The sequence below is a fragment of the Propithecus coquereli genome, unplaced genomic scaffold (assembly GCF_000956105.1).
Source record: "Propithecus coquereli isolate 6110/MARCELLA unplaced genomic scaffold, Pcoq_1.0 Scaffold552, whole genome shotgun sequence".
In the NCBI taxonomy this organism is placed as follows: Eukaryota; Metazoa; Chordata; class Mammalia; order Primates; family Indriidae; genus Propithecus; species Propithecus coquereli.
The window spans coordinates 438,522-461,319 of record NW_012151419.1 but is presented as its reverse complement, the minus strand read 5'-3'; the positions used below and the strand labels follow the sequence as shown (position 1 = coordinate 461,319).

General features: G+C 56.0%; 1 protein-coding gene across 3 annotated transcripts in view; it reads left to right on the top strand.

Moving 5' to 3' along the window:
• CMKLR1 (chemerin chemokine-like receptor 1) overlaps positions 1-20,046 on the top strand; it is a 43,515-nt gene extending 23,469 nt beyond the window's left edge. For 2 of the 3 annotated variants that reach the window (XM_012657615.1, XM_012657614.1), the window contains exons 2-3: positions 16,186-16,255; positions 16,893-20,046. In XM_012657615.1, coding sequence (XP_012513069.1) covers positions 16,896-18,011 — 1,116 coding nt within the window. In that variant the 5' untranslated portion in view covers positions 16,186-16,255; positions 16,893-16,895 and the 3' untranslated portion in view covers positions 18,012-20,046. The remainder of the gene's footprint in view (positions 1-16,185; positions 16,256-16,892) is intronic. The other variant, XR_001138039.1, reaches the window with a different exon arrangement.
• The last annotated feature ends 2,752 nt before the right edge of the window (positions 20,047-22,798 follow it).

Below are 22,798 nucleotides of genomic sequence, written 5' to 3'. Positions count from 1 at the left end.
CGTAGCTCAGGGTAGACCAGGTGGAAGGGGATGCTCTTCTGGAACCTACAAATCAGACCCCAGAGGCTGCTCCCTCACCTGCATCCGCGCTCATCTCCTGGGGGCTCTTTGGACTCTCACACCTGTCCTGGGACACGCCCACCTGGAGAGCTGTGGGTTCCAGCAGCCCCCTCGGCGCTGCCTTCCCTCCTGGCTCTCCCCCCGCCCCCCGCCCATGCCGAAAGGCCCTGGGTCTGTGGGGCCCAGGGAGGGCAAAATCAGTGTTGCGTTGCCATGGTGACCAGATTTCGTCTGCGGCATCAGGCGCTCTGGGGGAGATGGGTCTCAGCCCCTCTCTGACCTGGCTTCTCCCACGAAGCCCCATCAGAGTATCTCTGTTCCTTACTCATCTGCTCATCCAAGACCTTTCCTGAAGCATTGGTGGTTGCCATGGAAATGGCTCTGGAGGCAAACCTGTCCATGCGGGCTGAGGAAAAATCCTCAAGAAAAATAGGGAGATTGCCAGACTCCCCGGCTCTCCAGTGGGACCCCTGGGGCCTGGAGCCTCCGAAGACTGTGCCTTGTGGGTACACTTGCGACTGGCGAGACCCTCAGCTCACCAGGCCCCCTGCTGTTCTCCTGCTTCCAGTTTCCCCTCTTCCAGCGCAGCCCCCATATCAGCCGCCTGGGTTAGGAGCTGGAATTTTATTTTTAGAAAGATGGACACTCTCTGCTTAAAACCGTCCATGGCTCCCTAGTGCCTATAGGATGAAGTTGGTGGCTTGTAAGGGGTCTGACGATCTGAACCTCTCTTTTTGTTCTTAGCCACCTCTGCCATCACTCCTCCCCCCCACCACAGCCCCTAGGCACGCTTTATCAAGCTTCTGTCCCTTTGCACACACAGTTTCTCTACAGATATGCCGCTACTGCCCCATCTGGCAAAGGCTTTGCACCCTCCAAGGCTCAGCTCAAACGCCACCTCCTCCAGGAAGCTTCCCCTTATTTCCCCAGCCCCCTTCCCCACAATATCAGGGCCAGGACGACAAACTCAGAGACCAACAGGGCCAGGCAGGAGACTTAATGATTAATAGATGAACATCTTTCGCTTCCACAAAGAAATACGTGCTCTGCCATGAAAGCTGAAAGCAAGATGTCTTGGTTCATCTTTCTCTCACCCAATCGCTCTTATTTCTGCAACAGTAGAGGCCCAGGGGACACTATGGTACACTGCGACTGACTCGTTGCCCCAGAGTCAAGGGGACAATAGGGAAGGGTGGGGATTGTGGAAGACACTGCCCTGTCTGTAATGCAAGCTGCCAGAAGTGTGGAATGTAGGCAGCAGCTCAGAGTCCTCACTGTGCCATGTGAAGCTGGGCACTGGGCCTTCTTACTCCCACAGTGTCCGGCAAGGAGTGTGGCCCTTAGAAGGTGCCCACTAGTGGCCTTTTCAATGGCTGGATGGATGCACTAATCCGCACTGTTTCTGGAACCTGCCATACCTGCTCCTGCCCCAGGGCCTTTGCACTTGCTGTTCCCACTGCCTAGAATGCTCTTCCCTCAGACAGTTGCATGTCTCCTTCTCCCTTTATTTAGGTCTCCACTCAGATGTCACCTTCTCAGAGAGGCTTCTCTGAGCACTCTACCTAACATAGCACTCCCCTGCACACACACGTGTTTTATGCTCTGTTCTCTTTATATTTTATTCACAACATGTATCACCACCTGCTGCTATATTTATTTATTTGTCTATTTGCTTTTAATTTTTAAAACTTTTTTTAAGACAGGGTCTTGCTCTGTCACCCAGGCTAGAGTGCAGCAGTGTTATGATAGCTCACAGCAACCTCAAACTCCTGGGCTCAAGCGACCCTCCTGTCTCAGCCTCCTGAGCAGCAGGAAATACAGGTGCGCACCACCACACCTGGCTAATTTTTCTATTTTTTGTAGAGACGGTGTCTCACTCTTGCTCAGGCTGGTCTCGAACTCCTGATCTTAAGAGATGGTCCCGCTTTGGCCTCCCAGAGTGCTAGGATTGCAGGCGTGTGCCACCGCGCCAGGCCTGCTATACTTATTTTTCCAGCATTTATATAGTGCTTCAATGAACTAGGGCCTGCTTCTAAAATGTCACCAACATAAACTCATTAAATCTCTGTAACAACCCTGAGAGGGAGGAGAAACTATCACTCCTATTTTTCAGATGAGGAAACTGAGACTCAGAGAGGTGCGGTGACTCGGCCAAGGTCGCACAGCCGGTGAGTGGCAGAGCTGAGGTCCAGACCCAGACGTCTTGCTTCCTTATCACGTATTTGTTCGCTTATCTGTTTAGCATCTGTCACCCACCCCGCAAGGGCAGTGATGTGTCTGTTTTGTTCCCTGCCCTGTCCTCAGATCTGAGCCTGGTGCATAATAGGTTTTTAACAAATGTTTCTTGGAAGGATGGAGGAAGGGAAATAGAGGATCAGAGGATTGGAAGGAAGACGCTTTGGCCTTCCGAGCTTAGCCAGATATCGAGACTGTCTTGGCGGAAGCTTCTCAGCCTCCTGGAGGTTTGAGTCATCCTGTCTGGGAGGGGCCCTCCCCTGCCCTTCCTCACCCTCCAATAGAACCTCTGTTTTCTGACCTCTCCCAGGCAAAGGTGCCAAACCACACTCCCGGCTCCCCGGGCCCATGCCGGGCACGCTTCCTCCAGTGACAGGAGCCGTGGAGGGGAACAGGCAGGAGGCAGGAAGTCTCCGGAACAAGGTGGCCTGGGTGAACAGGCTGTCGAGGGGCCCGGCAAGGGCTTCCCTTGATGAGATGTGCTCAGAGTCCACAGGACAGGAGGAGGGGCTGGGAAGGGGCCTGTGTCTTGCCAAGTTCTCCGGGGGCCCTAAAACAGGGGACTTTGCTGAGGGAGCAGCGGAAGCACATTTCAGTTTCACCCTGTGAGATAAATCCCTTTGCTGTGACATTAACACAGCGACTGCGACTGAGGCACGCGCTTTGCCAGCGTTGAATCTTCCCCGCTCCTTGAGATAGACTCTACAGATGGGGAGCCTGAGGCTCAGAGAGGTGGAGTCACCTATCCAAGGTCACACAGCCAGGAAGCGCTGGAGCTAGAACTGAAACCTAGTTCTAAGGGATTCTGTAACATGAATCCATGGAAAGTCAGGGTGGGAGGAGCCGGAAGCCCAGCCCGGAGCGCCACTTGCTCACTTGCTGGGTATGTTTTGGAAAAATCGCTGAGCTGGAACCTCAGTTTTCTCATCTGTGAAATGGGAATAAAGGGAAACTGGCATCATTTGAGACCCTACCGAGGAATGGCTGTTTTTCTAGGTGCACCTCGGAGGTTATTTCCTCCATCGTCACAGTATCTGGGACGTTGGGTGATCCCCACGTCACAGAGGTGGAAACGGAGCCTCAGAGGTGTGCAGAGGGGGCCTGAGTCCACACGGCCTGGGCCACCTCCTCGCTGGGCCTTAATGCCCTGCCCCCCCCCCTTGAGCCTTCAGATGATAGTTTGGCTCCAACCGAGGGATTTGAATGAAGGGTGGGGAATACTCCGCAGAGGCTCTTGACGTGGACGTCCCGGGGAGGGAGACGGGGCTGCGCTGGGGCTGGGGCTGGCCCAGGGCAGCGCTGATCCGGGAGGAGGTAGAGGGGGACCTCTGGCCTACACCTGGCCCCGTCCCTCCCCTGCTTCCAGAAACATCCAGGCTTGTCTCGGAGCTCTGCTGGTTTCTGAAGACACAGCCCTTTGCTTTGGGTCAGAGTTAACGAACTGGACTCAGCCTCCCTTTCTTTACGCCGTGGGACGGGGACGCGCCGGTTCTTGCAGAACGTCACGATCTGATTTTGCTGTGCAGACATCTGCTGCACACTGACTGTGGGCCACGGGCCGTGTCCACATCGCTGTTCTGCGACGTGCTCACGACAGCCCTGTTAGCCCCGTTTTACAGACGCGGCTCAGAGAAGAGTGGGGGTTTGTCCCCGGTCACTGAGCTGGGAAGGGCTTTGAACCTGGCTTGGCTGACTGCCGAGCGTGGGCAATTAGCCACTGTGCAGCCTGGAATGGAGGATGAGTCTGAGACAACCTCGTAGTCAGCAAGGACCCCCAGTCTTGCTCTTGGAGTGGCAGTGGGGGGCGGGGGGAGGACTGTAAGTTAACCTTGAACGTCTGACCCAGAGATCTTAGAGCTGTGAGGATCCCCAAAGGTCTCTTCCTTTAGACACGTCCCCACTCCGATTTCCTGAAAGGAAGGTTTTGTTATTGCCATTTCATAGGTGACTTCAGCACAGCCCAGAGATGCAAAGCAATTTGCCCAGCATCACACAGCATGGAGCTGAGTTGTGCTGTCTTTTTACTGGCCTTGAGCACAAGGCTGGGAACAGATATTTGGCCCATTCAGCCATCGTGTTTTTTAAAGCTGAAAGGGAGCCTTTCAGATCAACAACCTGAACCTCTTTGTTTTATAAATGGGGACATTGAGGCCCCCAAAGATCAGGGAGCTATCTAAGGACATTTGCTAGGTAGGGCCTGTGAGGTATGAAAGAAAGAGCCCTAGATCCTTAATCAGGGTTCACATTCCCGCTCCTGCCCCTCGCTAGCCACATGACCTTGGATGAGACCCTTAACCTGGCTGGGCTCCAGCTTGTCTACTCTAAAATGCCCACAATCCCACGGGGTTTGGCTGAGCTGACGCTCGTACAGCACTTCTCAATGTCCTGGCTCACCTGTCCTAGTAGGTGCTCAATAAAGCATAGCTAGGATAGTGATTATTATTAATATCATTTAACCCTGATATTCTAGAGGATGAGGCTCCTTACCAGGTTGGCCCACTGGGTCTCGTATCCCTGGCCAGGGCTCTGGTGTGAGTCTAAGGGGCTGCCGAGATGTTTTCCTCACTCGTCGGGCAGAGCAACAGAGAAGGGAGCAAAGCGTGGGTCTTAACACCAAGGACTTCAGAGCAGATGATCTGGGTTCTCCACGTCCTTGCTCTTCTCTCCCAGGGCAGGTTGGGGCACTGTTGCTGGGGACGGTCCTCTGACTGCCACTTCCCAGGCATCTCAAGGTGCCAGAGAAGGGAAGCCAGGCCACTGGGGCGGCACCGGGTTTGGGCTTTCCCCTGCATGAGCTGTGCTGGCCTAGATTTAGGCGGGCAGCGCCTGGGATGACGACTTCTCAGGTGGCACCCAGGGCCTTCCCCGAGGGTCGGCGCCGAGCCCACGCTCTGAGCAGCACACCAAGTGCGTGCCACAGGCTGGCTCCCGGCTTGGGGAGAAGCCACCCACCCCGGCTGCCTTCTAGACCACATCCTGAGCAGCCCACGTAAGCACCCCCAGGGCCTGCTGCCCTCCAGACACACTGTGTACACAGCTCGGGGATTAGCTGCACGAGTGGACTCCCGGCCGGACTTCAGGGGATTAGCTGGATACGGCGCCGCCCGGCCTCCCAGGCCGGTGGGATGTAAGCAGGGGAGGAAGTCTGTTTACAGGTCACCTTGAGGGGCTGGGGCAGTGTTTGTGGGGAGAGGCACAGGCCGTTTGCGCGCAAGCTGGATGGCTGGGAGGATGCTCGGTGTTTGTGTGCTGGACCCACTGACGGGGCTGGAGCGGTTTTCTGGCCTGGAAGGAGAGATGTCCATACAAATGTTCTTGCTGGGGACATTTTGTGGCCAGGAATGACTGCTTGGGGCGGGGAGGGGGGTGGCTGCAGGGGCAGCTGAGCCTCCAATAAAATAATGGGGCTGTGTTAGTCTCTTCTTTTTAATTTTTTTTTTTTGTTGTTTTTTGCTTTGTTTTGTTATTACGGGGCTGTATTTGTAAGGAAATGTCCACACTCTCCTGGGCCCACGCAACCTGGTGCTGAGTCAGGGTTTGGTGTGGGGCTTGGGTCACATCTTAGCTTAGCCCTAAGGCAGGCCGGGTGCAGATTGGTTGGGCCTCAGTGGGGAGTCAGTCTCGATTGTAAGGATGGCAAACGGCTGCTGTGGGGTTTGAAGCTGGGAGTGACACGATGCGGTTTGCAGTTGGAAACGACCTGTCTACTCGGTGGAGCATGATCTGTCTACCAGGTGGATGGGTTCGAAGCCACCCAGGGGAGCAGAAACGATGCACCGATTTGTGAGCTGTTTAGGAGAGAAGATGGGTAGAAGTTGTGGACAGGTGTAGGGCTGAGGGCGGGGGAGGCGTTGGGAGTCCGGCGTCTGAGTCAGCGTGTCGGCAGGAATGGACGACCCACCCGATGGGGCTAGTGATGAGGACGCGGTCGGGCTGGACGGTGCGGAGGGCTGCTGTGCCCTCAGTCCAGCAAAGGTGAGGAAAACCGACGGCCCCTGCGCGGAGGGGCTGGAGGAGGGGTCCCAGCACCCAGAGAGTGTGGCTGTGGCCACCCCATGGAGACCCTGCAGGGAGGGAGCTGGAGAATGAACTCCCCGCTGCGGTTCCCCCACTGAGAGCCTGAGACCCAAACTGGGGGTCAGAGGGCAAGGAGCCCATTGAGGTTTCCGTGCGGGGCGGCCTGTAGGGCCCCGAGCAGGGAGGGCAGCGGATCTGGAGACAAAACTCCCTGGGGAGGAAGAAAATGCTTTTATGCCTCAAGGAGTAGCAATCTAATGGGGGGACGGCAGGCAGTGGCGTGGATGTTTTGGGGGGTCTCCCTGCATCTGTGCGTGAGACAGCTTCTGGAGCTTTCCGGGGGGGGGTCTTCTGGCCTCTCCGCAGGTGGGCTGCCAGGTCCAGGGGCACCAACGCCTTACTTCTGCCCATGCTTAGGGAACCCTAAGCTCAAACATGGCTCCTTCCAAAGCCAAGAGAAAATGGGGCAGCCTGTTTGGAGCCAGCGCCTCCCGCTCACTGCAGTGACTCAGCGCGAGCTCCCCATGTGGGCGTGGGACCAGGGAGGAAATTCTCTCCCGACACGGAGCTAATTCTGTCCCGGGGCTGGCAGCCAGGCCTGCGGCTGGAACATCTGCTGGCGCTGTGTGGTTTCCAGGTTTCTGAGCCTCTCAGAGCTGGGGATCCAGGGACTGTAACCTCTGAGGTGTCCCTGGAGCCATCTGTCTACACTGGAGGTAGAAGGGCTGGTGGACGGAACCAGCCAGGGGACTCTGGCAGCAGGCAAAGACCTCAGGGCCCCAGGCCTGGGGGAGGCTGGGATGCTGCTTGGGGGAGATTTTTTTGAGGGTGAGAGTGGTGGCTAGCAGGCCTCATTTCATGTCAGCTGCTGGCTGAAGCTGTGGTCTTGGGCTTTGGGGTCAGAGAGTCCTTGGCTCAAATCCTGAGCTGATACTTAAAGGCTGTGTGATCCTGGACTAGTCACTTCACCTCTCTGAGCCTCCGTTTGCAAAGCCAGGCAGCAGTCCACATGGGCTGTGCTGAGGCATAAGTTAGGGGGGTTCTAGGCTCCAGGGATACACCACACACAAGACAGACCAAGTCCCTCCTCTCCGTGGCTTTGGAAGGATCACTTACCCTCTCTGGGCCTCGGTTTCCCCTGCCGAAAACAGGATGCACTCTGAGGGGCCTCCTACCTCCTAAAAGCCTTCTGGAGGCCAAGAGAACTGGAGGAGAGATGTCTGGGCCATCCAGCTGGGCTGTCAGGGTTGGGGACGTAAGGGATGGGGACAGCAGCCAGGCCAAACACGGCCATTTGCAGAACGAGGAAACTTTCCAGTTCCCCTGATGGGTTCCCACGCCCCACAGGCCCCGATAAGGCCCCCGCATTTGGCCTGGGGCTGCCGTCAGGAACAGGTTAGCGCAGGCTGTGACGAGAGAGACAGCGGGCTGGGAGACGAGAGGCCCGGCTCCCACGTGAGCGACACCGCCGGTGAGAGGTGGCCGAGCCTCCCAGACGGGAGGGCTGACCGATGACCGGGAGTCGGGGAGGAGGAGGAGACAGAGGGCAGGGAGACCACAGAGACAGAGAGGGCGACACACAAAGAAAGGCAAACGGGGACACAGGGACAGCGAGAGAGGCAGAGAGCACGAGTCGGACCAGAAACAGGACAGACAGACCAGGCGGAGGAGGAACGCATCCTTTGCAGACTCAGGGTCCCCATTTGGCAAAGGGGCTTGACCAATGCCACAGAGAGGAAGCAGAAGGCAAACATCTGCCACCTGGGTGCCCCTCGGCCCTGCTGTCCCCTGAGCCGGTGGGGGACACAGACCAGCAGGGAGCAGCCAGAGGAGGTGGGGCCCTGGATTCAAACCCCTGAGCTAGGAACAGCGAGAACTGCCTGCCCCTAGGCTGAGGGGCTGGAGGAGGGAGTGGCGACTGCACCCCTGCAGCCCTCCAGGGACGGAGCTGGAGCTCGCTGCCCTGCAGCCCTGCAATCCCCGCCAGAGACTCCTGTCGATCTGCTAGCCAGGCAGGTGTGAGGTGCGACCTCGGGAAAGCTGCTCACCCCCCAGTGCAGCCTCAGACACCCCGCCTGGGTAAGGCGGGATGATGTCAACGACCTGGCAGGGTCGGGGGGAGGTGGCAGTGAGAAGAGGCGTGTTCTTGCCCACGGTCTGCTGCATTCCAGCACCCACGCCAGTCCCGGGGGGAAAAGGCTCCACGCATCCTTGAAGGATGATGAATGAATGAGCCCCACCCCGAACGGGCTTCTCCCGCAGTAACTGGGACCAGAGGCATTTCCCGCTAGGGTGTTAACCAGAGGCGGAGGATTGAGGGAGGAAATCACAGGACATGAGGGGCCTGACCTGGCCCCATCTGTGAAACGCACACCCTGAACCTCACCAGACTGATCTTGCGGGGGCAACTTGGGAGGTTCCACTGGGGCAAAAGCCAGAGGTTTCTGGAATGTTCCAAGGAGGCGAGGTAGTGGACAAAGAGAGTTTGGCTATTCGGCAGGCTCTGAGTTTGAAGTCTGGTACCTGCCTGGCTCTGAGCTTCCTCCTCTGTCCAGAATGGCTAATTGGACCCACCTCGTCTACCTGAGCTCTCTGTGTGACCTGGGGCATGTTACTTACCCTCTCTGTGCCGCAGTTTCCTCATCAGCAGCAGTATTTAGAACAGTGGCTGGAACGCAGTGAGAACTATTAATATACATGTGTTTATTTAATAAAACTTAAGCCAATGACATCTACCTGAGCCCGTTGTCCTCTGCGGAGGGAGGAACAAGATGTGACCTCGGGGCCCTGCCCCTTCACCAGCAAGAGTCCTGCCTGCTGTGGAGGTGTGGGCAGGACACGGCCACCTGCCTGGTGGCCACCCTGTCCCCAGCAGGCAGGGGCTGGGCTCTCTGCGGAGGTACTGGGGCGCAGGCCGCTGCTCAGCTGCCCCTGGCCGGGCCGACGCTGCTACTTCCGTTAGCGGGTCCAAGTCCAAGTTCACTCCCCGCCTAACGGGGAAGAATGTGGGGCGGGGCTCTGCAGGCTGCCTGTTTGGCCCCGTGCCTGCCCAGTGTGGCTTGGCCAGGGATTCAGTGACCCAAGCCGTGAGCTGGGCGCCACCCAAGCATGAACCCCAGGCAGAGACTGGGGTGCTGCTTTGTTTGTGTGGGGTTTTTCTGGACCTCAGGAGAGGCGTCGAGGGTTGACATAATGACACCCCTCGGTCCATCCTCGTCTCCGTCAGGGGCCTCCGGAAGCCCCTGCACTTAGCTTATTTTCTTTCTCCACTGTACTCATCTCCCCGTTACCCCTCCCAGCCCTGCTCCCACAGAGCCGTCCTAATCTGTTCAATGTGTATCTCGTTACTTGGCCGGATTCTTGCAAAACGTGCGTTGCTGCTTCATGGGTACGTGTTCCCAGGGTACTGCGGTGCTGTTGGGGTCTGGAGCTCACGCCGCACGGTGGATTTTAGGTGGCCCCATGTTGCCGGGTGTGCACCTGGTTTTCTGTTACTTCTTACACCTGCGGTATGTCCCAGGGTGGGCACCCACTCCTGTTTCACCCGTCCTCTCTCCAGCAGTGGACACCCCAGCTTCCAGATGCATTCGTGTCCTGCCTGTGGTCCCAGATCCTTGACCGTTTCTGTGCACACATCTCCCCCTGGGCGCTTGCTCCCAGCAGCCGGCACCTGCGGCTCTCTGTGGGAGGGCTGACCTCAGAGGCTGGGAGCGTCTGGGAATGCGCGCCCCAGGACAGGCTGGAATGTGACCTGCTCGTTCTCAGAGTACTTGGCGGGCGTGAGCCAAGGCCATCCTCTGTGGGGCTTTGCAGGATGCCGCCCCCCGGCCTGGCCTCCCGTTCCTAGTCCCACTTCCCCACTCCCTTACCCGTTTTTCCTGGAACGCTTCCTTCCTAAATCACTCTGGCAGAAATCCTCATTTGAGGATTTGCTTCTGAAAAAGCAAAAGACATATCCCGCCAACCACGCACGTGAACATCCTGCCACACGTTTCCTGGCGGGGCTGTGGGGCGCTGCCTGGATAGTCACCCAGGAGGGACATTCACTCGGGGGTTCACAGGTGCCCCCACCTGGCCAGCCTGGGAAGCGGCCAGCTCTCCAGTTCTTGCCACCGTCTGGTAGGTGTACAGTGTCATCTTGCTGTGGTTTTCATATGCGTTTCTTTGAGCTTCCGTTTGTCGTATGCCTGGGTTTGGGGATTTCCCTCCTGTAAACTGCCTGTTCTTACCATTTGCCCACTTTCCTGTTGGGGTTTCTGTCTTTTTAGATTTGCAGGAAGGAGCTCCTTCAACACTGTAGATGGCAAGCCCTCGTTGGGTGTGGAGACTGTCTAAATGTCTTCCTCCCCTGGAGGTGGGGAGTTTGTGTGTGTGTGTGTGTGTGTGTGTGTGAGTACACAGTGTGTGTGTCCATGTGCATGTGTAGCCCATTATAAGGGTGGCACAGGGTGAAGACGGGAAGACCACAGAGAGAAGAGAGGAACAGAGAGGGTGGGACACAAAGAAAGACAAACACAGAAAAAGCAAGAGAGAGAGAGAGAGGGAGAGAACAAGCCAGAAAAAAAAGAAGGGAGAGCAAGAGAGAGGCCCAGGCCCCAGCATGAGTGACGCTTCAGAACAGAGGGGTGGAGATTGGACTCCCAAGCCCAGAGTGAGCAACCCAGAGGAACCGCGATCGCAACGCTGATAGCCGTAACCACAACCACAGCACTGTGACATCAAGCTCTGCTTGTGTCCAAAGCCTCAGTGTCCCCATCTGAAAATGCATTTGCTCGTGTTCCAGCGCTGTGGGGCGACCCTGAAGACTGGGCGAGCCGTGCGTAAAGTCCCCGGCTCCCTCCCCAGCACGCAGGACGTGCTCCGTGAATCGTTGATGGTGAACTGTCCCTGCGCAAGGCAGTGCCCCGAGCACTTCCCAAACGTTGTGTCTTCAATTCTAACAGCAGCCGCGGGAGGCTGGTCCTTGGCTTAGCTGATTGCACCAGTATTACGATTGAGGCTTTAGCGAGGGCTGAGTGATGTGCTCAAGGTCACGTAGGTCACATGGCTCATGGTCGTGGAGCCAGAGTCCAACCCTGGTGGGTGTGAAGCCCTTAGTTCAGTGGTCCCCAACCTTTTTGGCACCAGGGATCAGTTTCATGGAAGACAGTTTTTCCATGGCTGGGGGGTGTGGGGATGGCTTCGGGATGATTCAAGCGCATTACATTTACTGTGCAGTCAAACCTCCCTGCTAATGACAATCTGTATTTGCAGGCGCTCCCCAGCGCTAGCGTCACCGCCTCAGCTCCACCTCAGAGCATCAGGCAGTAGATTCTCATAAGGAGCGGCAACCTAGATCCCTCGCATGCGCAGTTTCCAGTAGGTGCCTGCTCCTATGAGAATCTAATGCTGCGGCGGATCTGACAGGAGGAGGAGCTTATGCAGTGATGCAAGTGATGGGGAGCGGCTGTAAATACAGATGAGGCTTCCAATGCTCACCGCTCACCTCCTGCTGTGCAGCCCGGTTCCTAACAGGCCATGGACCAGTACCAGTCTGCAGCCTGGGGGTTGGGGACCACAGCCTTGAGGCTGTCTGTCATCTAGTCCTGACTCCAAAAGTGCATCCCTGTCGCCTTAGCTCATCCTGGTCCTGAACTGTAGGCAGGACAGGTGTTGCTATTGTTCCCAATTTTCAGATTGCATAACAAAGGCCCTGATAGCAGCAGCAACTTGTTCAGGTGACACAGTGGGTCTCCAGCCTCCCACATGCAGGCCCTGTGCTGCTACCTCCCCGCCCCCTGACATCCCCTCCTGCAGACCTGCTGGAACTGTCCCACAGAAGGGCCCAAAATGACTGGCCAGGGGAGCCTGGCCCCAGAGGCTCAGAGCAGGGCAGGGTCTCAGGCAGAACCTGGGGGCTGAGCCAGGGGACTCCTCTGTCCCCTGGGCTCTCTGGGGAGCTGAGGGTGGGAAGTGGGGCAGGCTGGTGTCAGGCTGGCCTACCCATGAGAGCTGTGACGAATGATGTGGCCTCTGCTATGTGAGCCCCACGTGTGCCCCAGACTTCAGCCAGATTGTCCTGAAAACTGGAGAGAGAGAGGGGCAAGGAAAAGTGGAGCGAGGAGGAGAGTGTCCCTGCAGGGTGGAGCTGGGGACCCTGGGGCACCAGGAAAGGTGCGAAAAGACATCAACCTCACTCCCTCACCTTTACAATGAGAGTGATAGCAGTACCACTCCAGGGAGTTGTCGGAAATGTATGAGCTAATGCAATTAAAGTGCTCGATACAGTGTTTGAGTTATTGGGTGCACCCAATCAATTACTATTTGTCACAAAGAACTAAAACCAATGTAAAGTATAATTAGATGTAGACATAAGGATCAACCAAAACCAGTGCAGAAACCTGCAGATCAGCAGGGTAAAGAGATTTACTGCCTTGGACGAGCAAATGTGATTCTGAGCTTCCTCGCGGCCACATCAAAAAGGGAAATGTGATCAATTGTATAATAGAACTTGAATTATCAAGAATGAGGAAGCAAGCTAGTCCCTCAGGGGAAACAACCTTTTTTCCTTACCCTGAATGCTCCGGAGCATTTCTCCCTGGGCCGGGGGTTTCATAAAGGGAGGCAGTGGGCAGCATCATTGGTCGGGAATTACATATCGCAGTTGTGATTTTCACATGGGAGCTGCCTGCACAGACCTTGAGGGAAAGATGAAGGAAAATCTGAGAAGGTGCCTTGGGGAAGGCTGTTCCGTGGGTGGACGAGGAATGTGATAAAGATCTGGGCTCTCAGAATTGGAGCTAAGGCTTCCAGGGCTTGGGCAGGTGCGATTAGAGGCCACTAGCCCTTCAGGGAAGCAGGGAACTGAAGAGTCTTTTCACTTGGGATTCTTGAAAGTCAGATTCTGGAGTCAGACCTCCTAGCTGTGTGGCCTCAGGCCAGTGGCTTCCCCTCTCTGAACCTCAGTTTTCTCATCTGCCAACTGGAGTTATCCTTGCAGGGCTGTTGGCATTGCACGGAGTCTTGGGTAGCTCAGTATTTGGCCTGTGGTGAGCACTCGCAGAAATTTTAACTGCGTGTATGCACACACTGGGTGTAAACTGTGTATACACAGCTACACATACTTTATTTCGTAAGTTTCCTGGTTGTGGGGGGCGGGGTCTAAGGAATATGAATAATTAGAATTTTACAGCTCTTTACAATTTACAGTCGGCAAAGGATTCTTCATCATTTCACACGATCCTCCGAGCGACTGAGGCTTACCTCCGTTTGAGGGAGGAAGGGATTGGGGCTTAGAGAAGCAGTGTCTCCCCGGACCTGCCCTTGAAGTCAGAACTGGAGAGAGAAGTGGGCAGGCAGGCCCTGGTCCTCCGGCCTTCCTGGCCTCTGCCTGCCTTCCCAGGCAAGGGCCATTTTAGAAGGGAGTTAGGAGTGGAAGCCTGAGAAACAACAATAACAAGAACGCAGTGCTCCAAGCACTTTCCATGTGACGTTTCATCCTCATGAGCCCATTTTACGGATAGGGCAACTGAGGTGTGGAGAAGGGAAGTGATCTGTCTGAGGTCACAGGGGAGCTCATGCAAACCCAGGATGTGGACACAGGTGGCCTGGCTGGGCCCCAGGGTCTGCTGTTCTGCCCCGGCTCTGAGCAGGAACGGGCTCTGGACAGGCGGGATGGGTGTTGGGACAGAGGCTCAGGGCAAATCTGTGACTTGGGTCTCCCTTACACTTCCAGGGAGAGCCCAGGAGCTAGTGGCGGGCAGGGGCAGGGACACCGACACACTCAGCATGAGGAGTGAGGGGTGGACAGACAGATATCCCCAGAGGATGTCAGTGCCACCCTGTGCCAGCCCAGCCTGGCTGCAGCTCAGAGACGGAAAGACGTGGCCTCTGACCCGAAGCTGCTCCCAGCACAGCTGGAGAGCCCAGCATGACATCATGCGCCTGGCCCGGATCTCTGCAGACTGCGCTGCGTGACGCGCTCAGTCCCGGGTCTCTGCTCCTCCTCCCCGTCCTCTCGGTGCTCAGATACCAGGCCACTGCCAACAGGTGGCCGGGTACTGGGGCTGGGGAGATGCCTGGCGGGCTCTTCCTCCTCTCTCTGCCTTTCCAGCTTCTTAACTTGTCCTGTAAAACTCAGCTCGGGTACCACCTGCCCCAGGAGGCTTTGGATTCCCAGGCTGGGTGGCAGCCCTGCCACTGGGCTTCTCGGGCGTTCTGGGCTTGCCCCGGCTGCAGGGCTGTCTCCCTGCCTTGCAGCTGGGAGCTCTTTCTGGGAAAGGACCCTGGTAAAGCCATCGCCTCGTCCCTGGTGCCTGCACAGCCCAGCACAGGGAATGTGGACATGGTCCTTTCTTCCTCAAGGACACACTTGATGATGACCATCAACCTGGGCAGTGCGGAGTGATGCGTGGGAGCCCAGTTTCTGCAGCCCCGGTTCAAATGCCAGCTCTGCCACCCCCGCCTGTGCTTGGGCACAGTCCTCATCTCATCTCCCTGAGCCTCCCTGTGGCCCTCGTGGGGTTAAAGTGAGGCCATCTGGACCGAGAGCTCAATGCGTGTCCCCCGTTATCGCCGTGAGCGCTGGTCGGGTTTCCTCCAATCACAAGAGGGCTGCTGCAGGGTCCCCATCTCCCCCCCGTGCTCCAGCGTCACAGGAACCCCCCGAGGGACCCCTCCGTGGGCATCTCTGGAATATCGTCCCAGCGTGCAGAGTGGGACGGCACCCAAGCTTGGAGCCCAGAGCCCTCAGTGGAATCTTCCAAGTGGCTTTTATTTAATAAAAGCAAAAGACGGCTTTTATGTAATAAAACATAACCTCAAGCCCGTAAGGATCAGTGATGAATTTATGTGGAGGAAGGTTGGAGTTATTTATAATGAAGCATCGACTGGCAGTCTCGCCAAGCTGAAAGGTCTGATTTGGGGCCTGTTTGTCGAGATGAGGAGAGGTCGCGCAGCGAAGAAAGAGCGCGGACTCCGGGGTGTCAGAGCCCCGGTTTCACATTCTGCTCGTCAGCCAGGCCCTTGGGGCAGTGGGCAGCAGCGTCATCCCTGGTATTCATCGAGGGCTTCCTCTGTGCCAGCATCAAGCTAAATGCTCCACATTCCTGATGCTTTAGTTCTTACGTCCACTCTGTGAAGCGAGTATTCCCATTTTACTGATGAAAACACTGAGGTTCAGAGAAGAGAAATCATGTGCCCAAAGCCGCACAGCTGGTAAGCGGTCAAGGCGGTGTTCGAACCGCGCATGTGATCACTGCCTCTAAGACCTTGCAAGCTTGCCAACGCCTCGGAATCTCAGTTTGTTCCTCCATAGCTTGGAAAAAATACTCAACAAAGTTGCTGTGGAGACAGAGTCTGCAGCAAATTCCTGGTGCCCAGAGCATGCCCGGTGAGAAGGAGGCTTCTTTCTCTGAGCCTCGGTTTCCCTATTCCTTAAAACGAGAATCCCCGGGAAGACTCAATGACACAAGGGAATGAAAGTTCTTGGCACACAGCAGGCGCTCTGGGAAGTTCCTCTTCTGTCTTCTGTGCCCAACACTGCCTCGAATGGTGATTTTGGGTCCCACCCTGGCAGTGGATTTGCCCTGAGCCATCCACGCTTGGCCATCTTCCCTCCACCGACTCCCGACTCAGGCTGTCGTCTAGCGATATGCGGGGACAGGGGAATGGCCGGGATGAAGCATCCAGCAGCTGATCTGGGGGGTCAGGTTCAAGGGCCTCCGTCCCTTCCCAGCCGGGTAACCTCGACTGAGTAACGGCTTTTCTGAATTCTGCTTCCTCCTCCGTAAAACGAGATTGAGGTCGATAGATCCTATTTCTGGCTCTGGGTCCACTCAGTGCTCTGATTCTTAGACCTGGATCCAACCGCTGCCTCCTTTTTCTTTTCCGCAGGTGTTTCCAGCCGTGCACAGGGACTGATTGGCCGAGGACCCACGTTCTTCGGACACCGTAACGGGGAACGGTGAGGAACTCTAGTGATGTGAACTCCAAAGGGAACCAGTGACCACTGCGAGGGTGGGGAGCCAGGAGGATGCCAGCAAGGCTGTCCCCTGGGTTTTGGAAGCATGGCCGGGCCAAGTTCACGGTGCCAGGGCATCTCTCCTTCCTTGCACTTGGCATTGTTGCGATTCTCCCATTACGTGAGGGACTTTTTGATGAATAGTTGTCTCCCACACCAGACTGCAGGGGCAGGAAGGATCCCATAGAGCCAGAAAACATGTCGTCGAGAGGACAGACTCTGAAGCTTGGATTTGAATCACAGCTCTGCCTTTTCCTAGCTGCATGACTTTGGGCAAGGGACTTGACCTCAGTTTCCTCGTTTGTAAGACAGAGTTTGTAAATGGCCTGCCTCACTGGGTTGTGGCAAGGATCAAGAGAGTTTATATATGCAATGCCCTTGGAATAGTGCCTGGCACGTAGGAGGTACTGGAGAGGTTTCTGTTAAATAAATAAAGTAGCAAAGCAGGAAATGGTTAAATCGTAAAACTGGCCTCGCCTGGAGTCAGGGAGGACATTGTTGGTCTTGCTAGTGGTGTTGGTCAAACTCTTAAGGCCGGTTCCAAACCGACATTCCCTAATGGCCCTGTCTTCCACTGCAGAGCATGGAGGATGAAGACTACAACACCTCTGCCCTCTATGACGAAGACTACTCCGACGACTTCGACTCCATCGTGGTGTTGGAGGAGTTATCTCCCCTGGAAGCCAGGGCGGCCAGGATCTTCCTGGTGGTGGTCTACAGCCTCGTCTGTTTCCTCGGGATTCTAGGCAACGGTCTGGTGATTGTCATTGCCACCTTCAAGATGAAGAAGACAGTGAACACCGTCTGGTTCCTTAACCTGGCCGTGGCAGATTTCCTGTTCAACGTCTTCCTCCCAATCCACATCGCCTACGCCGCCATGGACTACCACTGGGTTTTTGGGACCGCCATGTGCAAGATCAGCAACTTCCTGCTCATCCACAACATGTACACGAGCGTCTTCCTGCTGACTGTCATCAGCTTCGACCGCTGCGTCTCTGTGCTGCTCCCCGTCTGGTCCCAGAACCACCGCGGCGTCCGGCTGGCCTACGCGGCCTGCGTGGTCATCTGGGTCCTGGCGTTCTTCTTGAGTTCGCCGTCCCTGGTGTTCCGGGACACGGCCAATCTGCACGGGAAGACGTCCTGCTTCAACAACTTCAGCCTGGCCGCGGCTGGGTCTTCCCCGGGGCCCACTCACCCCCGACTGGACCCCGTGGGGTACAGCCGCCACATGGTGGTGACCGTCACCCGCTTCCTCTGCGGCTTCCTGGTCCCAGTCCTCATCATCACCGCCTGCTACCTCACTATCGTCTGCAAGCTGCGGCGCAACCGCCTGGCCAAGACCAAGAAGCCCTTCAAGATCATCGTGACCATCATCATCACCTTCTTCCTCTGCTGGTGCCCCTACCACACGCTGTACCTCCTGGAGCTCCACCACAGGGCCGTGCCTGGCTCCGTCTTCAGCCTGGGCCTGCCCCTGGCCACAGCTGTCGCCATTGCCAACAGCTGCATGAACCCCATTCTGTACGTCTTCATGGGTCAGGACTTCAAGAAGTTCAAGGTGGCCCTCTTCTCCCGCCTAGTCAACGCTCTGAGTGAGGACACAGGTCACTCTTCTTACCCCAGCCACAGGAGCTTTACCCGGATGTCGTCAATGAACGAGAGGAGTTCCATGAACGAGAGGGAGACCAACATGCTCTGAGCCTCGCCTAGGGGCCCCCAGTGGAGACTCCCAACCCCCAGGATGCCCAAGGACACGTCTTCTGAAAACCAAGGCAAGAACCTCTTTCGCACCCACCGATGTCCTCTGCATGGGGAGGAGCAGTGTTTTGAGCTGTGAATCCAGGGTCTGGAACCCTTTTCTCCAAGTGGCACAGTGGAGAGAGCCTTCCATGGTGCTCACAGCCTTGCACTAGCAACCTGTGCCTCTTGGAAGACCCACCTTGACCCACTGAAATTGAAAAAGGAAGAATTCTCCGAAGCACTGCCATGATCTGGGGTTGGCATACAGTGGCAGGATTAAGCTCCTTGCCGTGAGTGCCACAGATACGACACACACATTTTATAAGGTCCATTCCTGGTGGGTGCAGGACAGGTCACAGCAAACCCGGTGTGATGCAGATCACACCTGGCCCTCACAGCTGTATCAATAGCCAGCCAGAAAATCCTGCCCCTAAAACCATTCCTCTGGGTTAAGGCACGTGCAAATGCACAGGTGACGGGGAGGCGAAGGCGACCTGATAGCCCATGAACTCCCAAGACCACGGATTTGGCCTTCAGATCAGCCGGGAAGACAGAGAACAGGTCCTGAGGCAGCATGTGGGCGCGTTGCAAGGGCGGGACCAGGGTGGGGGGTGTGCAGCGAGGCCCCGGGGAAGGAAGGACAGAGAAGACCAAAGAGTCTTCATGGGACGCGGACGCAGAACAGCTCACCCTAGACCTTCACAGGGTGACGGTGCTCTCGGCTGGAGCTATTTGCAGGGTGTGGGTGGTGGCAGCCCCTGATCTCACCTCGCCTTTATTACCTGGGGGTGGGGTTGTGGTGGGCAGGGGTTCTTCCTTCCTTGCCTAATCCACTCAGCTCTGGCTGGAGGTGCTTAGAGTAAAACACTGGGTGCTGGGGGAGGGGGTGGGGGCGGGGCTTCTTTCCTCTTCAATTTCCTCCAAGTCTTGCTGGAGACTGCTCTTAAATGCAGCCTCGGGAAGCGACTTTGGAGCGTCTCCTGGGAAGAAGAGTGTGTCCAAGGACTCAGTCACCGAACTCAAAGCAGAGTCTGGAGCCGGCGTCCTTGACCTGAGCTCCTGAGATGCAGACGCCGCGCTGCATGGCTTTTCTCATCTGACGCCAACACCTGCCTGTGGCAGAGGGTGTCATTTCCCAGTGACACAGCTGGGGCTCAGAGGAGGAAGTACTCTGCCCAACACCAGCCAGCTACTCAGTGGCAGAGTTCAGATCCGAACCCAGCTGGGCCTGGCTGCAGAGGCTCTGTTCTTTCATTGAAAATTTACCTATTGAGATTATTCTAGACTATAACGCTAGCCTACATTTATTTAGCACTTTCCATGTTAAGCACTTTCCATGCGTTTTCTTATTTATTCCTCACAGCAATCCTGAGTTAGGTACAGTTATTACTTCCCTTTCTCATAGGAGGAATCTGAGGTCAGAGAGGTTAAGTAACTCACCCAAGGGCACCCAGCTAGTCTCTGCCGGGGCCTGGATTTGAACCTCAGTTTGCCTGGCCCAAAGGAGGCTGCAGAGTCAGGAAGGAACTAGAAAGGTTGGGGGTATTGATCATAAATATTGATTCTTCTGTAGATGAATGTGAACATCTTAATGGCCTTTAAGAAGCTTTGCAAATAGTTTTCAAAAATGACGCAATGTGGCAAAGAAAACACACGTGGCTTCCAGCTCCCCCGACAGCCATCAACAGCCACCCCAGCCACGGATCGCCCATCTTGCATCCCCTGAGGTCCCCAAGGAGGGCAGTGTGGACAGAGGCCTGGCAGGAGGCAGCCGCTTGTGAGCCCGAGGCCCTTCGGCCCCTAAGTGTCCACGTCTTGTTCTCTTCCAAGTCCCCAAGCCGTTAAGCGAATTCTCCAACAGGATGCAGCGAACAGATGCGATGTCTGCCCCGAGCTGGGCAAGTCCCCAAGGCCACGGGCTGTTTGGAATGGCACTTCATTAAGAGACAAACTGTTCTGTCCCTCCTGCATCTTTTTTTTAAAAAAACTTTATATATTTTTTAATTTCAAAATATTAAAGTGGTACAGATGTTTTCGATACATGGCTTGAGTCATGGCTGTAAATGTGCCCATCACCCAAATAGTGTTCGTTGCACCTATCAGGTGGGTTTTGTCCCTCCCCTCCTCCCCCCTCCCCCACCCCACTTGATTTCCTGTGACTTTTACTTCCCTCTGCACTTCTGTGCCCATCGGTTAGTTCCGGTTTATTAGGGAGCACGTGTGGTGTTTGCTATTCCATTCTTGAGATACTTCACTTGGGATAATGGTCTCCAGTTCCTCCCAAATTGCTGCAAAAGGCATTAATTCATCCTTTTTATGGCCGAGTCCTACTCCATGGTACACCTATACCGCATTCTGTGAATCCACTCATGGATCGATGGGCACTTGGGTTGTTCCGCATCTTTGCGATTGAATGGTGCTGCGATGTGCAGGCTGGGCGCGGTGGCTCACACCTGCAATCCTAGCTCTCTGGGAGGCCGAGGCGGGAGGACGGCTTGAGCTCAGGAGTTCCAGACCCTCCTTAAGTCTTAATGCGCATGACAGGGCAGCTCTGAACTGACCCCCAGCTGGGGCCTCTGACTGCTTCCAGGAGTCTGAGTGTGGACAGCTTGAGAGCAAAAAGGGTGGTTTAAATATTCCCCCCGCCCAAGTTTATAAGTGAAGCAACTGGGGCACGAGATGGTGTGGGATTTGCCCCAGGTCACAGAGGTGGTCACCAGCGACTTGGGTCGCCTGGCTCCCGGGGTGGGGGGGTGAGCTCCTCCTGGCTGCAGGCCAGGCCAGCCCAGGCCAGGCTGGGGGAGCCGGGCGTTCATGCTGTCATTGGAAAAGCTGATTAACAGGGGCCAAGTTCAAACCGGCTGTTCCCCTCCTTAAAGTCGGGCCCCCTCTTTCTGGCGTCTCACTCGCCTTCCTGCTCTCACTGTGGCTTCGTGCCGAGGACTTACATGCAACCGTGGCACTCTCGAGTCTTGTCCCTGTGACTTCCCGTGAGCAGCCCCCCGGGTCGCACATACCGAGTCCCAGCAGTGGGCAAAGCGCGCCCACCTGCGTCATTGCGCAGACAATAACATACCTAGTGCCACAGCCTTCCCTCAGGGCCCCGGACCCAGCGACGGAGACCTAGTGCTGCCTCCTGGGTGGGCTGGGTGGGGTGGTGAGGGGGCACAGGGACACGAGCCAGAGGGACAAGAAGAGAAGATGGTGTCTGAGGACAAGGAGGGGCAGAAGGGAAAGCAGAAAGGAGCGGGAGCATGGCAGTTCAGGAAAGGGATCTGGTGTTTATTAAGCATCTACCACGTGCTGGGCACAGACATCAAAACCTCAGAGTGGCCCTGTGGGAAGAGGACTGTCACGCCCAGGGGGCTGGTGCAGAAAGTGAGGGTTGAAGAACAGATTTCGTTTATTCAGGGTCCCGCAGCTAGTAAGTGAGGGAGCTGGCCATTGAACCGGGTTGGCTGGCTGAGTGCCTAACTTCGGCAGCCCTTGGAAGGAAGGAAGGAGAGAGAGAGAAGGGGGAGGAAGAGGAGGACAAGAGAGGAGAGAGCAGGAAAGTGGAAGGCAAAAGAGAGGGAGGAATTGGTCTCAGAACCGTCTCCAGCTGACCTTGAACCAGCAAGGGCAGGGAGCAGGGAAGAGGAGGGACATGAAGGACCCCGGGCGACTGATCCCTCTTGCCAGCCTCGCCAAGTTCCTTCGGGGCCCGCAGCTGGATAACTCCCAGGGGACACAGAGCCACTGCCAGCTCTGGGTCTCCTCTCCAGAGAGGAGAACAGAGATTCTGAAGGTGCGATGAAGCCAGGCATTGGCCAAGAGGGGAGTTTGGCTCAAATCCGACCCCAGAGTCAGCTCTGATGGGATTAGACGCCACAGGGGGCGGGAGAAGATCAACTCCAATAGTGAGAACCACGAGGGACCTTCAAACTCATCTTGTCCGGGCCTTTTCCATTTTACAGTAGAGGGAAGTGAGGTTTCGAGGGCTGCCCTTTGAGGAATCTGCAAAGCAAGGTGGTGGTAGGCAGGGGTGGACGTGGTCAGCGATGCCTCGATTCCTCCCTAACATGTCCTGCTCTCGCTGGAGTCGGGGTGCCCTGGGCCTGTGGCTACCAAACCCTGGACTTGGAAAATTGTTGCTGGGAGTGGTACCCAGGACCAGGGAGGAATGAGAAAGCTACTCTCCTACTGGGAAATAACTCAGCTGGGACCCACTGCTTCCTCCCTTTGAGGACAAAATTGCTCTTGAATAAAGAGACGGAAGCAAGAGTGTGCGGCTTGGTTCTGGAAAATCCCACCACACACACCTGCCCCCTGCCTTCCCCATTCACCTCGCAGAGGCTTGGGGAGATGAAGCAATCTGTTTAAAGTCACAGAGCTCTGTTGCGAGACAGCAGGAAAAGCCCTGAAGTTCCCAACCTACCATTCCCAAACTTGAACGTCAAGAAATGTGCATTTTGAAAAAGTTTCTCTCCACTTATTTTCCTAGCAAACAAGGATACGGAAGGAGTAGTGACTAACTCAAGATAATATAGTGAGCCGTAGCAGATAAGGGACACAAACCCAGCCTCCACACTCCCAAGTCCATGCTCTTGGGCACTGCGTCAGGTCACCCAAGGGCAGATGTTCCCATCTACACATGCATCCATCCATTCCTTCACCCACCTATTCACTCACCCCACCACCTACTCATCCACCCACCTGTCCACCCCAACATCCACCCACCTACCCATCCATCTACCCACCCACCCA